Here is an 18323-nt window from a genome sequence, read left to right as displayed (position 1 = left end):
TTCACAGTCGTTTCGATGTTGTAGTCTCACTAGAGTACATCCTGCGCAGGGAGGGAGAGAGTCTGGAGCTGAACTGTTCTGACGGCAGCAGGAAGCAAACACACAGCTGGAGGATGTGGAATTCACTGTGGTCTGACAAAGAGAGTCTCAACTCCACTCTGATGCTTCCATCTCTGACACTGGCCCACACAGGTCAATACATCTGTGACTTCGGTGATGCTGGTTTTGACCGTTATCACCTGTACGTGTGTCCTGAGCTTGAGCCTCCTGCTGTGCAGCTCTTCACTGAGGGAGAGGACCTCACTCTCCACTGTGGGAACTGGAATCAGACTGGTGAGGTTCTGTGGTTCAGGAGGTCCAACAGAACCAGAACACGAGTCTCTCATGTTCATGAGGATCATCGACCAGACAACATGGATCTCTCTAACAGCAGCCTGGTGATCAGGAACGTCTCTCTGCAGGACAGTGGACAGGTCTGGTGTGTGGTGAGGAGAGACCATCTCTGTGTGTTCATGTCTGAGACCCTGGTGAAGCTGAGAGAGCCAGAGGTGGATCACCTCCTGCTGAGGTCCGTGCTGCTCAGTGCTGTGGTGCTGCTGCTGCTGCTGTGTGTGGTGGGGGTGGTGGTGGGGGTGGTGTGGAGGCGCAGGAGGAGAGAGCAGCTCCCAGCAGCTGTGGAGGAGCTGGAGATCTGTCCGTCAGCTGAGCCTCTGTAGATCTTGGATCCTAAAGAAGGATTCCTCCGTGTTGTTGACTCTGGTTTGCTCTCCAATGTTGAATAAAGTGATTCTGAACCCGAGACTCCAGTTTTCTTCTGAAGGCCAGTCCAGTTCCTTGTCACTCAAGGAAGCGTTGTCTCCTCCACCTCGTCCACTCGTCAGATCCCCAGCAACCGACATCGTCTTCCGTCCATGGTCAGCGGACTTCACTCCCAGGTCCTGCTGAGCCTCACGACCCGCTGCAGCACGGGACCGGTTCAGTCCAGTGCATTCCGGTGACTGGAGTTGACACTAAGTGAGTCATTGCTTCAAAGCTGAAATGCTGAGTCAGACTCGTCTGTGTGAGACAGTGTGACTCGCAGAATCCACAAACCCCATGTGCTGGTGAGTCCAGGTCCAGAGCCAAACAGACGTGCTGCTCTACTTGTGTCGAAGGCCCTGTCGTACAAACCAGATGAAGCTTGATGCTAGCAAATAACACCTGGATGTAGCAGTGCATTCATTTAGTTTTGGTTTCTTCTTCTTCTCTGCCTCCTGCTTCTGCTCTGAGAGACAGGCCGACCACCAGGTGGCATCACTGGGCGCACACGTCCACATGACCTCAGCAGTCAAGCCAGCATGTCCATCCTGGTTTGTTCACCACACCAGGGCCAACTTGCTAGAGGCCGCCAGCTCAGGCGAATGCTAACACTAGCAGCAGCGAAGAGCCTGCTAGCTGTCACTGGACGTTGCTCTGGACACTTCCTGTTGCCTCTCCTTACGGTGACTTTTGAAAACAACTCTGTATTGTGTTGCTTTCAGGCTGTTGATTCTTGGATTCATGTTTTGATGTTTGAACCTTGGCTCGGCCTGTGAATCCCTGCAGTTGATGTGACGTTTATCTGACAGTGTATTGACAACCTCAAACCCTGCTTCCTTTATCGGTTTCAAAAAAGAACTCCTGAGTTAACAGATCACTTTTCTGCGAGTGGATTACATGACTCAGCATATGAAGACTCAGGTGACCCTGACCGTCACCTGCCATGTTGTTACGGCTCTGTTCGCAGGTCAGACTTGTCAAGGCGACCGCTTCGCTCCGGAGAACCTGCTTCACTGTGAGCGGAGGCTGACGCTTGTGTCTCTCCCCCCCGACAGCCGATTTCTGAGGAGTTCCAGAACGGCGAGGGCTTCGGCTACATCGTCGCGTTTCGAGCCAACGGCAGCCGCGGCTGGAAGGAGAAGATGGTGACCTCGGCGGACTCCACGACGTACAAGTACAGAGACGAGACCTTCCCACCGCTCACACCGTTCCAAGTGAAAGTGGGGGTTTACAACAACAAGGGCGACGGACCCTTCAGCCGAGCCGTCATCATCCACTCTGCCGAGGGCGGTGAGCTCACACACGTCACCAGGCGCGCGCTCGGAATCGCACCCGCATCTTTCACTGCTGTTTTTTGTGCAGAGCCACGTGAGCCGCCCACCGACGTGGAGGCCTTCGGGATCTCCTCAGTGGAAATCCGAGTCACCTGGAGACCGCCGGGTCCTGGACCTGGACGGCCGGGAGCCTACGAGGTGGGTGAAGGCTGGCGGCGCTTCGGTGTGTGGCGTCCTGAGAACATGCTGTGTGTCTGCTGAGCAGGTGGGTTTCTGGAAGGACGGCGAGGAGGAGGAGGAGGAGGAGGGGAAACAGAGGACGGTGAAGAACGAAACCTTCGTGGTGTTGTCAGGCTTGCAGAGCGACCGTCTCTATCGCATCACCGTGAAGGCCTTGAACAGCATCGGCCAGGGCCCTGCCAGCGCCGCTGTCACCGCCAGGACCAGGAAAGCCCGTGAGTCTAGAACCTCCACTCAGCTGTGGCACTGACAGTGGAGCGTGGCGGCAGAACAGACAGGGATTTTCAGGCCCAGGTGTGAACGCAGCTCACGCTCTTGGTCGACCAACCAGGACTGGGTCTGTTGGACGGGTTTTCGGCTCAGTTTGTGAAAGAGCTCAGCGTCCCGGGTCAACACAGAAACCTTCCGCTCCGATTGGCACAGACTCAAGACGGCAAACTCAGAATCAGAATCAAATGTATTGCCATGGTCAGTGGGGATCCCACCAACTAGGAAAGTGCTTTGGAACAAAGTGCTGTCAAAAAATAAATAAAATGAAATAAAACAGTGTGACGGCCGAGGGGAAGAAGCTGTTCCTATGACGGGAGGTTCTGGTCTGGATGGAGCGCAGCCTCCTGCCAGAGGGAAGAGGAACAAACAGTCCATGTCCAGGGTGAGAAGGGTCGAAGGCTCTGATCTGGGTCCTGGAGACACACAGCTCCTGAAGAGGTGGCAGGCTGCAACCCATCAAGGTGATGGGTCAGCAGAACGTACGATGCGCTGCAGTCGGCTCTGGTCCCTGGAGGTGGCACTGTTGTACCAGACAGTGATAGAGGAGGTGAGGATGGACTGGATGATGGCCTGTAGAACTCCACCAGCAACTCCGTCGTAGTTTCCGTAGCTGCCTCAGGAAGAACATTCTCTGCTGGGCCTTCCTGATGAGGGACCTGATGGTCGGCTCCCATTTGAGGTCCTCAGTGATGGTGGAACAGGAATGATAGTGAAAGATTTAAAACACGCAGGAAAAAAAAAAAAAAAAGATTAAACTAAGGGAGCGAACATAGCAGCAATAAGAACCTTTAAACGCAAGCGTGCGTGTCGTCAGTGAGTTATCGCATGACTACTGCACACGGCTGGACACTGACGTTGTCTTCAGACTTCTGGTGACAGGGTGGAGCTCACGGTTGGTCTTGCTCGTGTGGGAGGCGCCACATTTCTGACGTCCCCGATCGCTTGGCCGACATTAGCATCTGGATTCTTGTGGTGTCTCCGCAGCTCCGGATCGTGCCCCGGCCAACCTGGCCTGGATCCAGGAGGGCAACAACGTGTCGCTGAGCTGGGACCCGGTGAAGGCCAAAGACAACGAGTCCCACGTCATCGGGTACATGGTGAGAGCTCCTTTCTGGGACCAGTCATGAGCTCAAACAAGAGCACCAAACCAAACCTGCACCAGCTTGTAGAATCCATGTTTGCCTTTTCCAAAGCACCATGACGCAGACAGAGTCTCTGCAGGAGGCCTGCTCTCTCTTCTGATGCTCTGGCTCAGATAAAGAAGAAACCCTCTGAAGAACTACCCTACACATGACTGGCTGCATATCGTTGGTAACAATAGTGTCTGCCTGTGTCCCACGTCTCCCCATAACTCTAGCACTTGGTTCTGAGCGCCCTCCTCTATGAAGCTCCCTCCACTATGAAGCTCCCTCCACTGTGAAGCTCCACCGTGAAGCTCCCTCCACTGTGAAGCTCCCTCCACCGTGAAGCTCCCTCCACTGTGAAGCTCCCTCCACTGTGAAGCTCCCTCCACTGTGAAGCTCCCTCCACTGTGAAGCTCCCTCCACTATGAAGCTCCCTCCTCTGTGAAGCTCCCTCCACTGTGAAGCTCCCTCCACTGTGAAGCTCCCTCCACTGTGAAGCTCCCTCCACTGTGAAGCTCCCTCCACTATGAAGCTCCCTCCTCTGTGAAGCTCCCTCCACTGTGAAGCTCCCTCCACTGTGAAGCTCCCTCCACTGTGAAGCTCCCTTCACTATGAAGCTCCCTCCACTGTGAAGCTCCACCGTGAAGCTCCCTCCACTGTGAAGCTCCCTCCACTGACGTCCCTCAGAATTGGGACAATACCTGATGACATCACACGTAAAGACGGCGTGTCATTGGCTGCCGTGCTGTGTCTTGTTTCCTGCATATCCAGTGTTGGAGACAACGTTTTGGAAATGCCAGCTCCCATGTTTCTGCAACCTCTTGCATCGGCGCTGATCATCTCACTTGGTTTGGTGAACCAGCGGAGGAGAAATGGGCGGAGCCTATGTTGCGGTGACAGATGTGTGAGAGGTGTGAGGATGCTAACGTTAGCCTGGATGCTAGCCCACTGTGGTTTGTTCAGGAGAAATCCAAACCTACTGTTGAACATCCATGTTGTATTGTTCATGTTGTGGGACACGGTGGAGCATTTGGCTGGCTGACGTGTGACACCAGAGAGAGTCAACAGAGGGAAGAGTGGTCCTGGCTACTGACATGTCCCTGTTGTCCTGTCCAACACTGTTGTGAAATCAAGTCCTTTGGTCTCCTGGACATCTCTCCACACTTCATCTTCCCACCTGGTTTCAAGTCAGCTCCGGAGCTCCCTGGGTTTGAAGGGGTCACGTGATCAAGTGGGGAACGGCCAGTGAGGAGGAGTGGGACACGTGAGGCGCAGAGCTGGGACGCAGCCTGGAGCTGTGTCAGCCGTCTCAGATGTGTGAGATGCTGTGGAAGCTGTAGATGCTGTCAGAACAGCTGCTGGACTCTGCTGATCAGAGGGCCGTGGCCCAGTTCTGCCTTTATTGCATCAACTGTGGCCTGAGCGTGAGTCCAGAAGCTCATCTGCTGCTGACCATGTTGCTGGAGCACAGTCATCCTGGTCAAAGGCAGAGAAGAGCTGGGGTGTTGCCCTGAGCAAGGAAAAAAGGACTTTGGATTGCTAGAAGCTCCAGAAGGACCTTGACCGCCCAGAACACAGGTCCAAAACAAAGATGCGGCGAGTCATGTGTGGGATTGTTATCCAGAGAGTTTCTTCTTCATCTGAGCCAGAACAGAGACCAGGCCTCCTGGAGAGAAACACGAGTGTTCCAGAGTCCTCAGAGGCCTCTGGTTCTCCTGACACTTCTGAATGTGTGTCTTTGGTCTGACGGCATGTGACTCCATGTTCTCCAGGTGATACTCAGACAGGAGGGGCGGGGCCACACTCAGGTGACCCGAACCATCCACCCCTTCACCCTGCTGTCGCTGCCCGAGGGCGGCGCCTACATCATGGAGGTGCGAGCGCTGAGCGAGGGAGGAGAGGGCGCTGTGAGCTCGCAGGTTCGAATCCTCACCTCCTCCGGTAAGTTCAGCGCTTCTTCTAGCGAGTTCTAGAGGCCACGCCCACTAGCGTTTCTCAAACATGTTTGTCTCTCTGTCCTTGAGAGGACCATCACCCTTTCGCCAGTCTCTCCTCCTAAACCTAACCATCCAAAACACATGGCTCACCAGAACCAGGACTTTGAACCAAGCTGGAAGCCCATTGGTTCCCAGTAGTTAGGTTAAACTTGGTATACACACACACACACTCTCTCTCTCTCCCTCTCACACACACACTCTCTCTCTCTCTCTCTCTCTCCCTCCCACACACACACTCTCTCTCTCTCTCTCTCTCACACACACACACACGCTCTCTCTCTCACACACACACTCTCTCTCTCTCTCTCTCACACACACACACACACACTCTCTCTCTCTCTCTCACACACACACACACTCTCTCTCTCTCACACACACACTCTCTCTCTCTCTCTCACACACACACACACACACACTCTCTCTCTCTCACACACACACTCTCTCTCTCTCTCTCTCTCTCTCTCTCACACACACACTCTCTCTCTCTCTCTCTCTCTCTCTTTCTTTTAAATCCATCGAGAGTTTTAAAAATATACTGAGCAACGTTGAGAACGAAGAGCTGCATTTTGCTCACTTCTTAAAACGAATCTGATTTTAATGTGGATTGGTTTTAATTTGTCCGTCGCCCTTTATGAAACTTGTCATGTAAGTGAAATGGAAATGAAGTGTGTTTCTCTCTCTCTCTCTCCCAGTTTCTCACCTGCTGTGTCTCCCCTCAGGTGTTCGAGCCAAGAACCGCCAGCCTTCGCTCCACCAGCTTCCAACACGGACGCCGCTCATCCTGCTGCTTCTGGTGCCTTCCGTGACCTGGTGACCCGCCTCCTCTCCCAGACCCGGGCCTGCCTGGAGGACTCCTGCCCCTCTTCAGTTCCTTCCAGAACCCTCTCCAGTCAGGGCCACTTGGTTCCCTTCCCACTGCTCTGAACTTCGCGAGGACGGATTTGCGGCCGCGTCGGTGCTCGTCTTCCGCCGGCGTCAGACCAGAGCGGCAGCGGCGCCGAGAATGGACCGGCGCCTTCCTCCATCCGCTCAGCTGCCTGATAGACCGCGCGGAGGGCGAAAGTGCATCCTTTCTTTTGTACGTGGCGCAGGCAGAAACCTTTTGTATGAAACCTAGAACTCTTTCCAGTTTTGTACATGGTGTTACCTTTAGAGACCCAACCACTTTTATGAAGCTGTCTTAGCGATGCAGCGCCACCCAGTGACCGTGGATTGTCGGGAAGCAGCGTTGAACCTGCCGCACCTGAACGCACCGTTAGACAACTGCCTGAGCTCCTGAATAAATGTGACGTATATTTTTAGCCTCCCGCTGTTCGCTCCTTTCATCTCAGCACGTCTGGTTCCTGTCGCTCACAGCTAGCGCCTGTGGCTAACACTAGCCGTCGCCAAGTCAGAACAAGCGAATCCGTAGTGACAAGTCAGAGGAGGCGCAGGGAGATATGAGGAACAGGCCGTGAAGCTAGCATGAGCAGCTAACTGTGTCTCCCGCTCTAATGTCGGCGCAGCGTTGCGTAACGTGCAGGTGGATCACAGCACTCGGTGTGTTGTTTATCTGCTGCGGGTGGTGTTTCCACTGGTGTTTCCGGAGCAGGCCCCCCCTCTGACACCCTCACCTCGCCATTTCAGCCTCGCCGCTCTCCGACCTCTCTGCTCTGGCGCTTCCATGTGGAGGTTTCACGAAGCTTTTAGCCTCTTCAGCGACTCAAACACCAGCGCTAATGTAGCAGCCTTTCATTATTCATGCGGCAACTGTCGGATTTATGATAATGGATGATGCTTCCTGCTCTCGTCCGGAGGCAGGAGCTTTCGTGTCGGCAATTAAAACACTCGCGGTTGCTGTCGGCGTCCGCCTCACTTGGACGGTGAACGGAGAAGCTCTTGTTTACACACTCGCTTCACTGCGGCGGCAGCGGCTCCAGATTCCGACATCAAAGTTCAGATCCAGGACCAGAGGGTGGAGAAGCTCCTGGATGGAGGGGAGTGGACCCCTCCCAGCGGTGAGGTGGAGCCTGCTGCAGCTGGAAGAACCGCCTCTGGAGCGTCTCCAGATGTTCCTCTCCACCTTCACCTCTGTCAGGGACGTGCAGTAGAGAGGTCCTAAACATCAAGTGGAGGTTTTACTCCCAGTCTCTGGTGGATGACTGAGCTTCCCCGGACCAGCTGGACGGGTGTGATCGATCTGGGCAGCAGAGGCGGGGCCCCTCGCGCTGGTCGCAGGGGACCTGGTGAGCGTGATGGATGAGCGGCTTCGGCCGCCTCCTGTCAGATGTGATGAGATGCAGGAGGGAAACGTGGCTTCCACAGAGCAGAGCAGCTTTGATGAATGGATCTGACCTTGTTGACTCGGAGCAAGGAGTCATGCACTTCCACCGTCCGTCGGACAACAGCAGCCCCTGGTTCTGGACAGATGGAAACTGGAGTCACCATGCGGATGACACGAAGAGACCTGACGAAGAGTCTCGGACAGCCAAGTCATGATGGAGTCTGGTCCTCGTGTTCCTCAGTCACAAGCGGAGAGGTGTTTCTTGTATGTAGCCATTGGCTCCTCCGAGTCTCTTCTCTGGACCACACTGACCTGAGGATCTGTGTGAGTCACGACTCGTTCTTGACAAGCCACAAGTTTTAAACTGAGGCTGTGTGACTTGCCAGAGCTCTGACAAGGACATTCCCACTGACCCATGACTCAGACTCAGTGCCATGTTTGTGACCTGGAGTCAGTGGTTCAGGCAAGTGACTCACTGAAGTCACCATGCACTGGTTCCTCTGAGTGGCTGGTGGAGGACTGAAGCTCATGACCCCCCTGACTCCAGTCCCTTGGGAGTCGGACACTCACTTTCAATGTTATTTTGAGCTCGGTTTGAGTCTTTCCAGAGTCCATAGCGCCGCCTGGTGGATAAACGCATCCCGACACGTGTCCACAAGTGCGAGTCCCCGCACTCCAGCCGACGACTCGCTCCTCAGGAGAGGATGTCACGGATGCCCGGATTCTGAAACGGAACAGGAGGTAGGTTTCTGGAGAGCTTCTAAGAGACGACTCGAGGACTCGAGTCTTCCGACATCAAGAGCTCCTCGTGTGTCGGAGTCGTCTCAGATTTCCTGCAAGAGAGATTTGAAGGGAAGGGAATAAATCAAGTCGTAGCTGTCAGAGCTGTCCTCGCCGCGCTTCACAGCATGCTAACGGCGTGCGCTAAATGAGACGGCGCGCTCCGACACGGCCGTGCGTTTGATGCGGCGCGTGAGAAGCACAGCCCAGGAACCATTTATCCCTTTTATCAAGTGAAGAGTCTCATCTCGCGGCGGGAAAACTAATTTGCGCCAGAGATTTATGGATATAGCTTCTTTACGTTCGGCGAGTCTGACGCCTCCTGAAATGGAAATTATTTTAAAAGGTGTCGCATGACGGACTCTGATGGATGGCGTTTGTTTCTCCAGACACCAAGCGCAGATTTATGGCGGCACGCCGGATCACCAGCGCCGGCGCCATGCACCAGTCTTCTGGGAGTCCCAACCAAAGCCACGGCGTTTGTGCTCGGGCTAATCGCAGTTTAGCATTTCCTCCAGCATGGATGACCATGGATGGTCAGAGAGGCGGAGCTTCGGCTCAACTCGCTTCTCTAGCCTCACGCCATGTGACACACACCACTCCTGCCACTGCACTACCGGCCTTGCTAACAACCTCCAACTCCCTCACCCCCCCACTCGAGAACAAGACCCCAAGATACCCAAACTCCTTCCTTAGCAATCCATCCCTTCTGTGCTCTCTCTACGTGGGTCACTGGAGTTCTGGACCTGTGGACCTAGACCCAGGGACCGGTACCGGTCCATGGATCAATTGGTACTCTCAAGGATCTAGTCTCAAGGATCTTTTATTTAGAAAAAACTTTTATTTTGAAAAGTGACCGGATTCCCGCTGTTAAGCCTCGGCCAGTTGAGAGCCCAAGTTTAACACACATGCTCGCAAAATGACTAGGAAACAGTGCGAAGGGGAAAAGGTTCAGTGAAGAGTTTTTAACAAACAGTACCAGGAGTCATACTTGAAATATGGCTTTATGGCGACCGTGACTCCCAGATGGGAGCATCTCGTTGCAGAGAAACAAGCTCAGGGCTCCCATCGATTTAATCACATGGTGAGTTAAAATCTTCATGCTCTTTATTTTGGGTTTTGTGGTGCATCTTTATGCTATTTTGAAGGCATGCGTTACCATAGCGACCAGAGTCAGAGAGTCGGTGAGTCTTAGTGGCCACACAAACATGCAGAGGCCTCATATGACAAGGTCAAAGAAGCACCTTCATACACCGCGGGCCACGTTCCAATCGTCAAGTCTTGACCGGTCTGCGGCGAGAAAAAGGTTGGGGTGCACTGGTCTACAGGAGCGACGTCAGCACAGAACCATGGCGCTTCCTGGCGGAATCCATGAAAGCTGCCTTGCTGCCGGGAGGTCATGTGACCCCCGGCGGCGTGTTGACCTGAAGGCAAATTTGAGGAAAATGTTGGAGAGCCAAAGTAAGATTCGTTCGCAAATGTTATTAGAAAAAATTAGGGGTGGGATTCGAGGACAAAATCTGTCTAGTGAATGAGAGAGTTTGTGATGAATCACCTCAATTCATCTCAGTTGAATGGTATCAGAATATTGGCCACATTCATTCATATTTCTCAGTGTGACTGAATATGGTATGATAACAAAAAAAGCATCACTGATTTGGCCATTATTAAATGTTATCTATCCATTAAAGAAAAGCAGTTTGGAATGAAATCAGCCTTTAAAATGCAGCGATGCCTGGACGTGACAAATATCAGTATAATGCACAACAGCACATGTGATGGAAGCTTGGAAACAAAGGGCAGGTTCAGGCGGCTGTCTCACTCACCTCTGCTGAGCTCGCTCACCTCGCCGGGGACCCACCGTGAAAGTCTCGACCTCCAGACGGCTCAGACAACCTTCAGAATTAGCATAAACCTTTGAAGGCGGAGCTGCGAGAGACGCAGCAGAGTTGTGGGATCAGCCCTTTGTCTCTGTCTGTTGAATGTCCTGCCCTTGGATTATCGAGCTTCTGTCAGCGGCCCTCGCGCTGCTGTGACGCCCTGAGTTCCAGACTCCCACCGTGGACGTGTGGGTTCAGCCCTGAGTTGGACGCGGGTCAGGACCGGACTAAGCTCTGCTCAATCACGGCGCCTTGTTCCACAGACTGAGGAGAAGAACGGACGTAAACTTGGCCAAAGATTCCATGACAAACATGGTGTTTAGTGGAAATAAATGCTACACATGTGGTAGAAAACTGTCCACTAGAATTGTGAAGCTGAACCACTGGATGAAGAATATAAAGGTATTGAATCCGATGAACGTGACTCAACACGGAGGAGCTGCGTCTAGTTCCACCCTGAGGAACAGGCGCAGCAGATCCTCCGCCAACATCTCCGCCAAACAAGCGGCAGCCCTGAGGGCAGCTGCTGCAGACGGATGCTCCCAGAGCAGACGTCACCACACACACACGTGTGTGGTGACATTGTGAGCTTTCTCTCCTGGCCATCACCCTTTCCCCAGCCTCTCCCCCTGAACCTCACCCTCCAAAACACCTGGCTCACCCGAACCAAACTGGAACCCAGTTATAAAGACCCAGCTACTTTGAAGTTTTCATCCTCAAATTGAGGTTTGGACCTGTGGGGACTGGTCCCCACAAAGACACAAGGTCCCCACGAGGATAGTGTTTTGTCAGGAATTGGTCCCCACGAGGAGGTATAAATGAGCAGACACACACACGTTTGTCTTCCTATCTTAGTGAGGACCGTCACTGACACACATTAACATCACCCTTTCCCCAGCCTCTCTCCCCATGAACCTAACCATGGTGGCTCACCTGAACCTGGACTCTGAACCAAACTAAAACCCAGTGATAATGACTTTGTAGCTTTAACCCTCAAACTGAGGCTTGACACAGTGAGGACCTCCCTCTGCTGGTTAAAAACTCGAGGCACTGGAGGCAGTATAAACACACACACACACGGGGAGGACCAGAGAAGTCTTGCCAAATCCAATCAGACGCCTCCTGACAAGCGCAGCAGCCTCCGCTGAGCCGATCGATGCGGCCGCCGCTGAGATTATTGATATCGAGTATGAAGTCCAGACCCCTAACGATCCAGCGGCAGATGAGACTAATGAGGACCAGGCGGAGGCAGATGACTGGTTGGAGTGGCGAGTTCGACGCCTGAGGCGGAGCAGAAGACGCCGCTTGCACATGCTCCGAGTGACTCAGGCAGAAACCTTGAGACAGCCAGGCTCAGGTCTGCAGGTCGCGCTCAGACAAGACAGCTTGACCTTTGACCCTGAAAAAACCCTCTGAGTGAGTGAAAACCAATTGTTTCCTGCAAATAACATTGTTTTCTGAAAAACATATTTTTTTAAATGGGTGATTTCTCTTTCACTTCCCAATATTTTTGCCAGCATGACGCTCTATATACTGTAAAAATGAGGAGAGCATTTGATGAAAGTTCCGTTTGCAAAAGTTTCAGATTCAGGTGGCCAGAGAACGCTGCATCCGACACACACAAAACAGCAGCGGATTCACTCAATTCCGTCTTAGAACGACAGCCATCTGGCTCGGTGAAATGAAGGGTTATTTCTTGGGAAATAAAATGTCAGGCTCAGATCGGCGAGTGTTTGCCAGTGGCCGCTGCTTCGTGCGCACCGAAAACTCTCTGTGCTGCGTCAAGTGCTGGTGTTATTTACTTCCTGGCGTTGACGCCTCTTAACGTGCATGCGCTGCAGGATGCGAACTTAACATGACAGACTGGAAGAAACCTCCGCAGTAGACATGCTGTTGCCAAGCGAGTCAGCAGGGAGGGGGGGGGGAGTGGACGCATCACAACCGCGGGCGGTGCTTCATCAGAGCGCCGTCTGTCACATGTGATGGGATTTTGTGATCAGCAATGAGCAATCACGCTGAGATCAGCCTTTCATAATCGGTGGCCGATCGACTGGAGCGTCCCTGGTAAAAATCCATATATGAGCCGCGTCGTTGTATAAGCTGCGAGGAAGAGCGTATCGCAGTGTGTGTCTTCTGCGCTCGCCTCCTGGCTGCTGCACGACATTAATAAATAGCAAGCTGCACTGCGGGCTCACGACACCAGGAGGAAGTCGGAGTGCCGCTCACCCTTCTCTCCGCCACCGTCGCAGGTCCGAGACAGGAGCGTCTCCCCAGGTAAGACTCGGGGATGACGTGGCTGAGTCTGTCCGGCCAGTGTTCACGTCGAGGACGGGCTGCGGCCAAGCTTCCTGCTCGCGGGTGAAGAGCCTCTGACTGAAGCTGCATCTGAGCATCGCAGAGAGCTGTGAGAGTCATGGTCCTCTGAAGACACAGTGTGCTGAGTTCAATGTCCTGGAGTTTCTCAAATGTTTGAATGAGACAGAGAAAATTGAAATGAAGGATCTGATGGCGCTATGTATGGGTCATTGTTTTCCCTGGCAAACGAATGAATATACTTCTACTGATGTGTGTAGTAAAACAGTAGAAACAATAGCATGTACATGTCTGCCAATCCAACCCTGAAGTGGTGGCACCTATTCGCTAAAGGTTGAAACTCCCTCATGGAGCCACAGTTTCCCCTGGGAAATGAATAAAAACCATGGGTGGGATTCGATTAAAAAATGTATCAAGTTAATTAGAGAATTTGTGATTGATTAATCGCAATTAATTGCAGTTTAACGGTAGAAGAACATTTGCCACAAGAAGCCACATTTTTCAATGTGAATGAATCTGGTGTCTGACTGAAGAACAACAAAATATTGTTTTATTCTGCATCAGTTTGACAATGGCACAATAAATCACCATGGTGGCTCTGTTCAAGTTTTTATATCGCCTTATTTAAATTAAATTAAAAATTGAATTGTACTTAACTCCTTAAAGTCCCACCACTAAAACTATAATCATAAAAACATCTTCAGTACTCCTTCTCTGTTCTTCCTCTACTGACATGGCAGCGGGACTGAAGAGCTCACAGCGCCACCTCTGGTCAGGCAGTCACAGCCCACTTCTGCAGCAGGCCAGGAGGACATGACGCACTCGATGATGAGATTCACTTTTCTTTGTCTTGTTGCTGTGACACACGATGAACCGCTTTAATTCAGAATAGAATTTTCCAAAAAAACAAAAACAAAAAATTCATAAAAGGCCACATTAGAAACTGTAACTGTTGTGAGGGGCCATCAGCAAAAGAAAGACAGCCAGGGAAAAATATCCAAAATATGAAACTAAAAAGATTACTGTAAATAACTGTAAATATGTTCATTTCATGTGCATTTAATTTGAATATAAATCCATAAAACTATGGACCAGACGTTGCAGATAAAGAAGCAATTTATTTCAAGATATGTTTTAATATATAACACACCAAAATATCCAATGAAAAGAAAAAAAATTGAGTCTCGAAAACAAAAACATGCTATATTTACTGCTGATGTGGTGGTGGCGGTGACTAAAAAAGAAAGAACAAAAAAGGTAGAAGAATTACATCAGCGATAGTTTAAGTCTGACGTCAAAGGGGCCACGGAAATACAGGCGCCGGGCCGCATGTGGCCCCCGGGCCACACTGTGCCCAGGCCTGCTTTACATCAGTAACTAACTACGACTGGCTGTTCTGTTTGGCCGCCATGTGTTCGGCAGAAGCGTCCGGTGAGGGGAGTGTCGGGGCTGCGTCCGCGGGCAGGGGCCGGAACTGGCCGGCAGGCGGGCGTCTCCCCGCCGGGGAGGAAGCAGGAAGTGGACCAAGTGGGCAGCGGTGGAACTCCCCGCAGGTGGGCTCCGAGCTGCGCGCCTCTCCCGCCATGGGGCTCCCGACTCTGGAGTTCAGCGACTCCCTGCTGGACAGTCCGGACTTCAGGGAGCGACTCAGGTGCCACGAGGTCGAGCTGGACAGGACCAACAAGTTCATCAAGGAGCTGATCAAGGACGGCAACGCGCTGACGGCGGCGCTCAACCGTGAGTCCTCCTCCTCCGCCTCCTCCTCTCTTCTTCTTCTCCTCCTCTCGACTCTCCCTCGCTGCCACCTGAGAGACTCGGGGCTGCTTTGGAGCAGAAGACCCGAGTCTCCGCGCGGCTCACCTCAATAATAACAGTCGCCAAAGTTCGAGAAACAGATGATGAACGAAGCGCTTCAGGGCGAGGCTTCAAAGCGCCGCTTGACATCCAACTGCTGAAGCCGAGTTTCGACGTCGAGCTGGCGTCAGACGTGCTTCTTCTCCTTTCCTTCTCTGGCTGAAGTGTTGAAGCAAGTGTCATGTCATGGCCTGTTCTTCTCATCGCGAATGTGACTCTTTCTTTACCTGGAGTTTGACTTTCCCCCGAGCATTTTTTTAAACGTTTGGACCCTTTTATTTGTTTGTTTTTTAGAAGTATCGTGCTGCACAGTCCGATATTTCAAAAGTCATTCTGCACCATCATGAGTGATTTATCAGATTGCTGAGGGAAAAAAAACATCAGAAATCTGCATTATTGTGTTCTTTGAATCCATGTTCAATGCTTGAAACTGCGTGATATTATTGGACGTCATGGATGAAAGCAGCCCTCGTGAGGCCCCTGCGCTCCTTGTGTCTGGCTCTCTTCGTTAGCAGAATCCATGTCCATCACATTGGCCTTTAAGGTGTTAGCGTTTACATGCTAGCGGGCTAGCTAGCTTGCCTGTTGCTCTGTTCTGTTGTTCGTGAGGAACCCAGGCTCTTCATGTTTGGTCTGTCCACACAGAAGAGGATGGACTGGACGCTCACTTGCTAGCGCTAGTTTCTCGGCGCTCAGCTATGCAGTGTTTGTGTAGCGGCCATGGGATTCACAGCCCTTCAGGGACACACACACACACACCTCACACACCTCACACACACTGTGTGTGAGGTGTGTGTGTGTGTGTGTGCGTGCGTCTGTGTGTGTGTGAGAGGCACGGCTGTCGTCTCTCCCAGGGAAATGAAAACAGCTTCTTTAATAAGCGCGTGGATGATCTAATTCTGTCTGAAAGCCAGGTCACCGTCCTCTCAGATTCCTCAGCGCTGATAAAGTCAACTTCCTGTCCTTCCTGCCTGGGCCCCAGAGTCGGCTCCGTTGAAGTCACAAGTGCGCGTGTGAAATCGAAAGAGATTAGAAATATGGCTGTAATAAAAATGGAAAGTAGCTGGAGGAGGATGGGAACGCCGCCTGATGTCTGGCTCTTTACCGCCCATCACTCAGCAGAATGGATTTCCTTCTCCACTGACTCAGCGCCGCCTCGCGCCGTCGAGGTCGGTGTGAACTGGTGAAGGAGGAGTCTGAGACCTGCGTGTTTCTCCTCAGCCTCGCAGCTTCTGTCGCGTCACGCTGGGTTTTAGCTTTGTCGGAGCTCCAGCTGGTGTTGCTGGGAGCTGCTGTACGAGAACTGCTCGGGGCGGAAACAGCAGAGGAGTTTGTGTGGTGTGTACATCCAGTCACCAGCAGCAGCAGCAGCAGCAGCAGGGTAGCACACACACGTGCTAGCGACTGTGGTCACATGGCAGCCCAGAGAACTGAAGTGTTCGGCTGAGTTCAGACTTTTAACATGCATGTCAACAGCTGAGAAACTGGAATTTCTCTGAGTCAAACACCACGACCTGGATGATGCAGTTGATAGCTAGACTAAGCTAGCATGTAGCCGGTAGCTGGACTAAGCTAGCGTGTAGCCAGTAGCTGGACTAAGCTAGCATGGAGCTGGTGGCTGGACTAAGCTAGCATGTAGCCAGTAGCTGGACTAAGCTAGCATGTAGCCAGTAGCTGGACTAAGCTAGCACGTAGCTGGTGGCTGGACTAAGCTAGCATGTAGCCAGTAGCTGGACTAAACTAGCATGTAGCTGGTGGCTGGACTAAGATAGCATGTAGCCAATAGCTGGACTAAGCTAGCATGTAGCTGGTGGCTAGACTACGCTAGCATGTAGCCAGTAGCTGGACTAAGCTAGCACGTAGCCAGTAGCTGGACTAAGCTAGCACGTAGCTGGTGGCTAGACTAAGCTAGCATGTAGCCAGTAGCTGGACTAAGCTAGCATGTAGCTGGTGGCTGGACTAAGATAGCATGTAGCCAATAGCTGGACTAAGATAGCATGTAGCCAATAGCTGGACTAAGATAGCATGTAGCCAATAGCTGGACTAAGCTAGCATGTAGCCAGTAGCTGGACTAAGCTAGCACGTAGCTGGTGGCTGGACTAAGCTAGCATGTAGCCAGTAGCTGGACTAAGCTAGCACGTAGCTGGTGGCTGGACTAAGCTAGCATGTAGCCAGTAGCTGGACTAAGCTAGCACGTAGCTGGTGGCTAGACTAAGCTAGCATGTAGCCAGTAGCTGGACTAAACTAGCATGTAGCTGGTGGCTGGACTAAGATAGCATGTAGCCAATAGCTGGACTAAGCTAGCATGTAGCTGGTGGCTAGACTACGCTAGCATGTAGCCAGTAGCTGGACTAAGCTAGCACGTAGCCAGTAGCTGGACTAAGCTAGCATGTAGCCAGTAGCTGGACTAAGCTAGCACGTAGCTGGTGGCTAGACTAAGCTAGCATGTAGCCAGTAGCTGGACTAAGCTAGCATGTAGCTGGTGGCTGGACTAAGATAGCATGTAGCCAATAGCTGGACTAAGCTAGCATGTAGCCAGTAGCTGGACTAAGCTAGCACGTAGCTGGTGGCTGGACTAAGCTAGCATGTAGCCAGTAGCTGGACTAAACTAGCATGTAGCTGGTGGCTGGACTAAGATAGCATGTAGCCAATAGCTGGACTAAGCTAGCATGTAGCTGGTGTCTAGACTAAGCTAACATGTAGCCAGTAGCTGGACTAAACTAACATGTAGCTGGTGGCTGGACTAAGATAGCATGTAGCCAATAGCTGGACTAAGCCAACATGTAGCCAGTAGCTGGACTAAGCTAGCATGGAGCCAATAGCTGGACTAAGCTAGCATGTAGCCAATAGCTGGACTAAGCTAGCATGTAGCTGGTGGCTGGACTAAGCTAGCATGTAGCTTGTGGCTGGACTAAGCTAGCATGGAGCCAGTAGCTGGACGTGGCTGACCCACTGTGAAAAGGGCTCCAGTCCTGTTTGGTTTTCTGTCCAAAACGGCTTTTCCTCTGCTCTAGGTTCACGTGAAAAACAGTTTTTTAAATTTTGAGTTGCAAGTGTTTTCATGAAGAGGCTCTTCTGTGCTGTGTCTGCTGCGGTTCCTGAGTGTCTGACAAGTGTGTAGGGGAGCAGATGTTCTTGTTCTCTCCACTGACAGATGAAGGTGTGGTGTTCAAACTAACATGTTGTTGTTAGGAGCTCCTTTTCCAGGACCATGTCACCGGCTATATCATGTTCACACCTTCAGTCCAGTCTGGAAACAGGTCCGGGGAGTGGACCCTCACTTCCTCTGGTCACAGGTGTTTTCGGTCACGGCTCTGATTCGAACCCACAGTCATTGATGAGCTGGCATTTCAGGACGGACTTCTTTGGGTCTTGGGGTCACTTTCATTTGAAGGTGAAGCTTCAGACGGTGGTTTCAGGTTGAACTGACTTGTCAGGAATGAACCTTCCTCACTCGCATGTTTATGGACGCCTCACTGCACAATAGGGACGAGCGATAACTTATGGTCCACCATATCCCGCCAAACACA

At 52.1% G+C, this 18323-nt stretch overlaps 2 protein-coding genes across 12 annotated transcripts in view; both read left to right on the top strand.

Moving 5' to 3' along the window:
* cntn5 (contactin 5) overlaps positions 1-7585 on the top strand; it is a 73566-nt gene extending 65981 nt beyond the window's left edge. For 5 of the 6 annotated variants that reach the window (XM_053869289.1, XM_053869264.1, XM_053869247.1 and 2 more), the window contains 6 exons: positions 1854-2088; positions 2161-2270; positions 2338-2527; positions 3567-3679; positions 5479-5647; positions 6423-7585. In XM_053869289.1, coding sequence (XP_053725264.1) covers positions 1854-2088; positions 2161-2270; positions 2338-2527; positions 3567-3679; positions 5479-5647; positions 6423-6517 — 912 coding nt within the window. In that variant the 3' untranslated portion in view covers positions 6518-7585. Of the gene's footprint in view, positions 1-1853; positions 2089-2160; positions 2271-2337; positions 2528-3566; positions 3680-5478; positions 5648-6422 lie in introns of those variants that run through there. The other variant, XM_053869271.1, reaches the window with a different exon arrangement.
* A 6725-nt stretch (positions 7586-14310) lies between these two features.
* LOC128769195 (rho GTPase-activating protein 42-like) overlaps positions 14311-18323 on the top strand; it is a 49694-nt gene continuing 45681 nt past the window's right edge. For 2 of the 6 annotated variants that reach the window (XM_053882624.1, XM_053882643.1), the window contains exon 1: positions 14313-14676. In XM_053882624.1, coding sequence (XP_053738599.1) covers positions 14349-14676 — 328 coding nt within the window. In that variant the 5' untranslated portion in view covers positions 14313-14348. Of the gene's footprint in view, positions 14677-18323 lie in introns of all 6 variants that reach the window. The other 4 variants (XM_053882633.1, XM_053882661.1, XM_053882670.1 and 1 more) reach the window with 3 other exon arrangements.

The sequence above is a fragment of the Synchiropus splendidus genome, chromosome 1 (assembly GCF_027744825.2).
Source record: "Synchiropus splendidus isolate RoL2022-P1 chromosome 1, RoL_Sspl_1.0, whole genome shotgun sequence".
Classification (NCBI taxonomy): domain Eukaryota; kingdom Metazoa; phylum Chordata; class Actinopteri; order Syngnathiformes; family Callionymidae; genus Synchiropus; species Synchiropus splendidus.
This window is presented reverse-complemented; position numbering and strand designations above follow the sequence as displayed.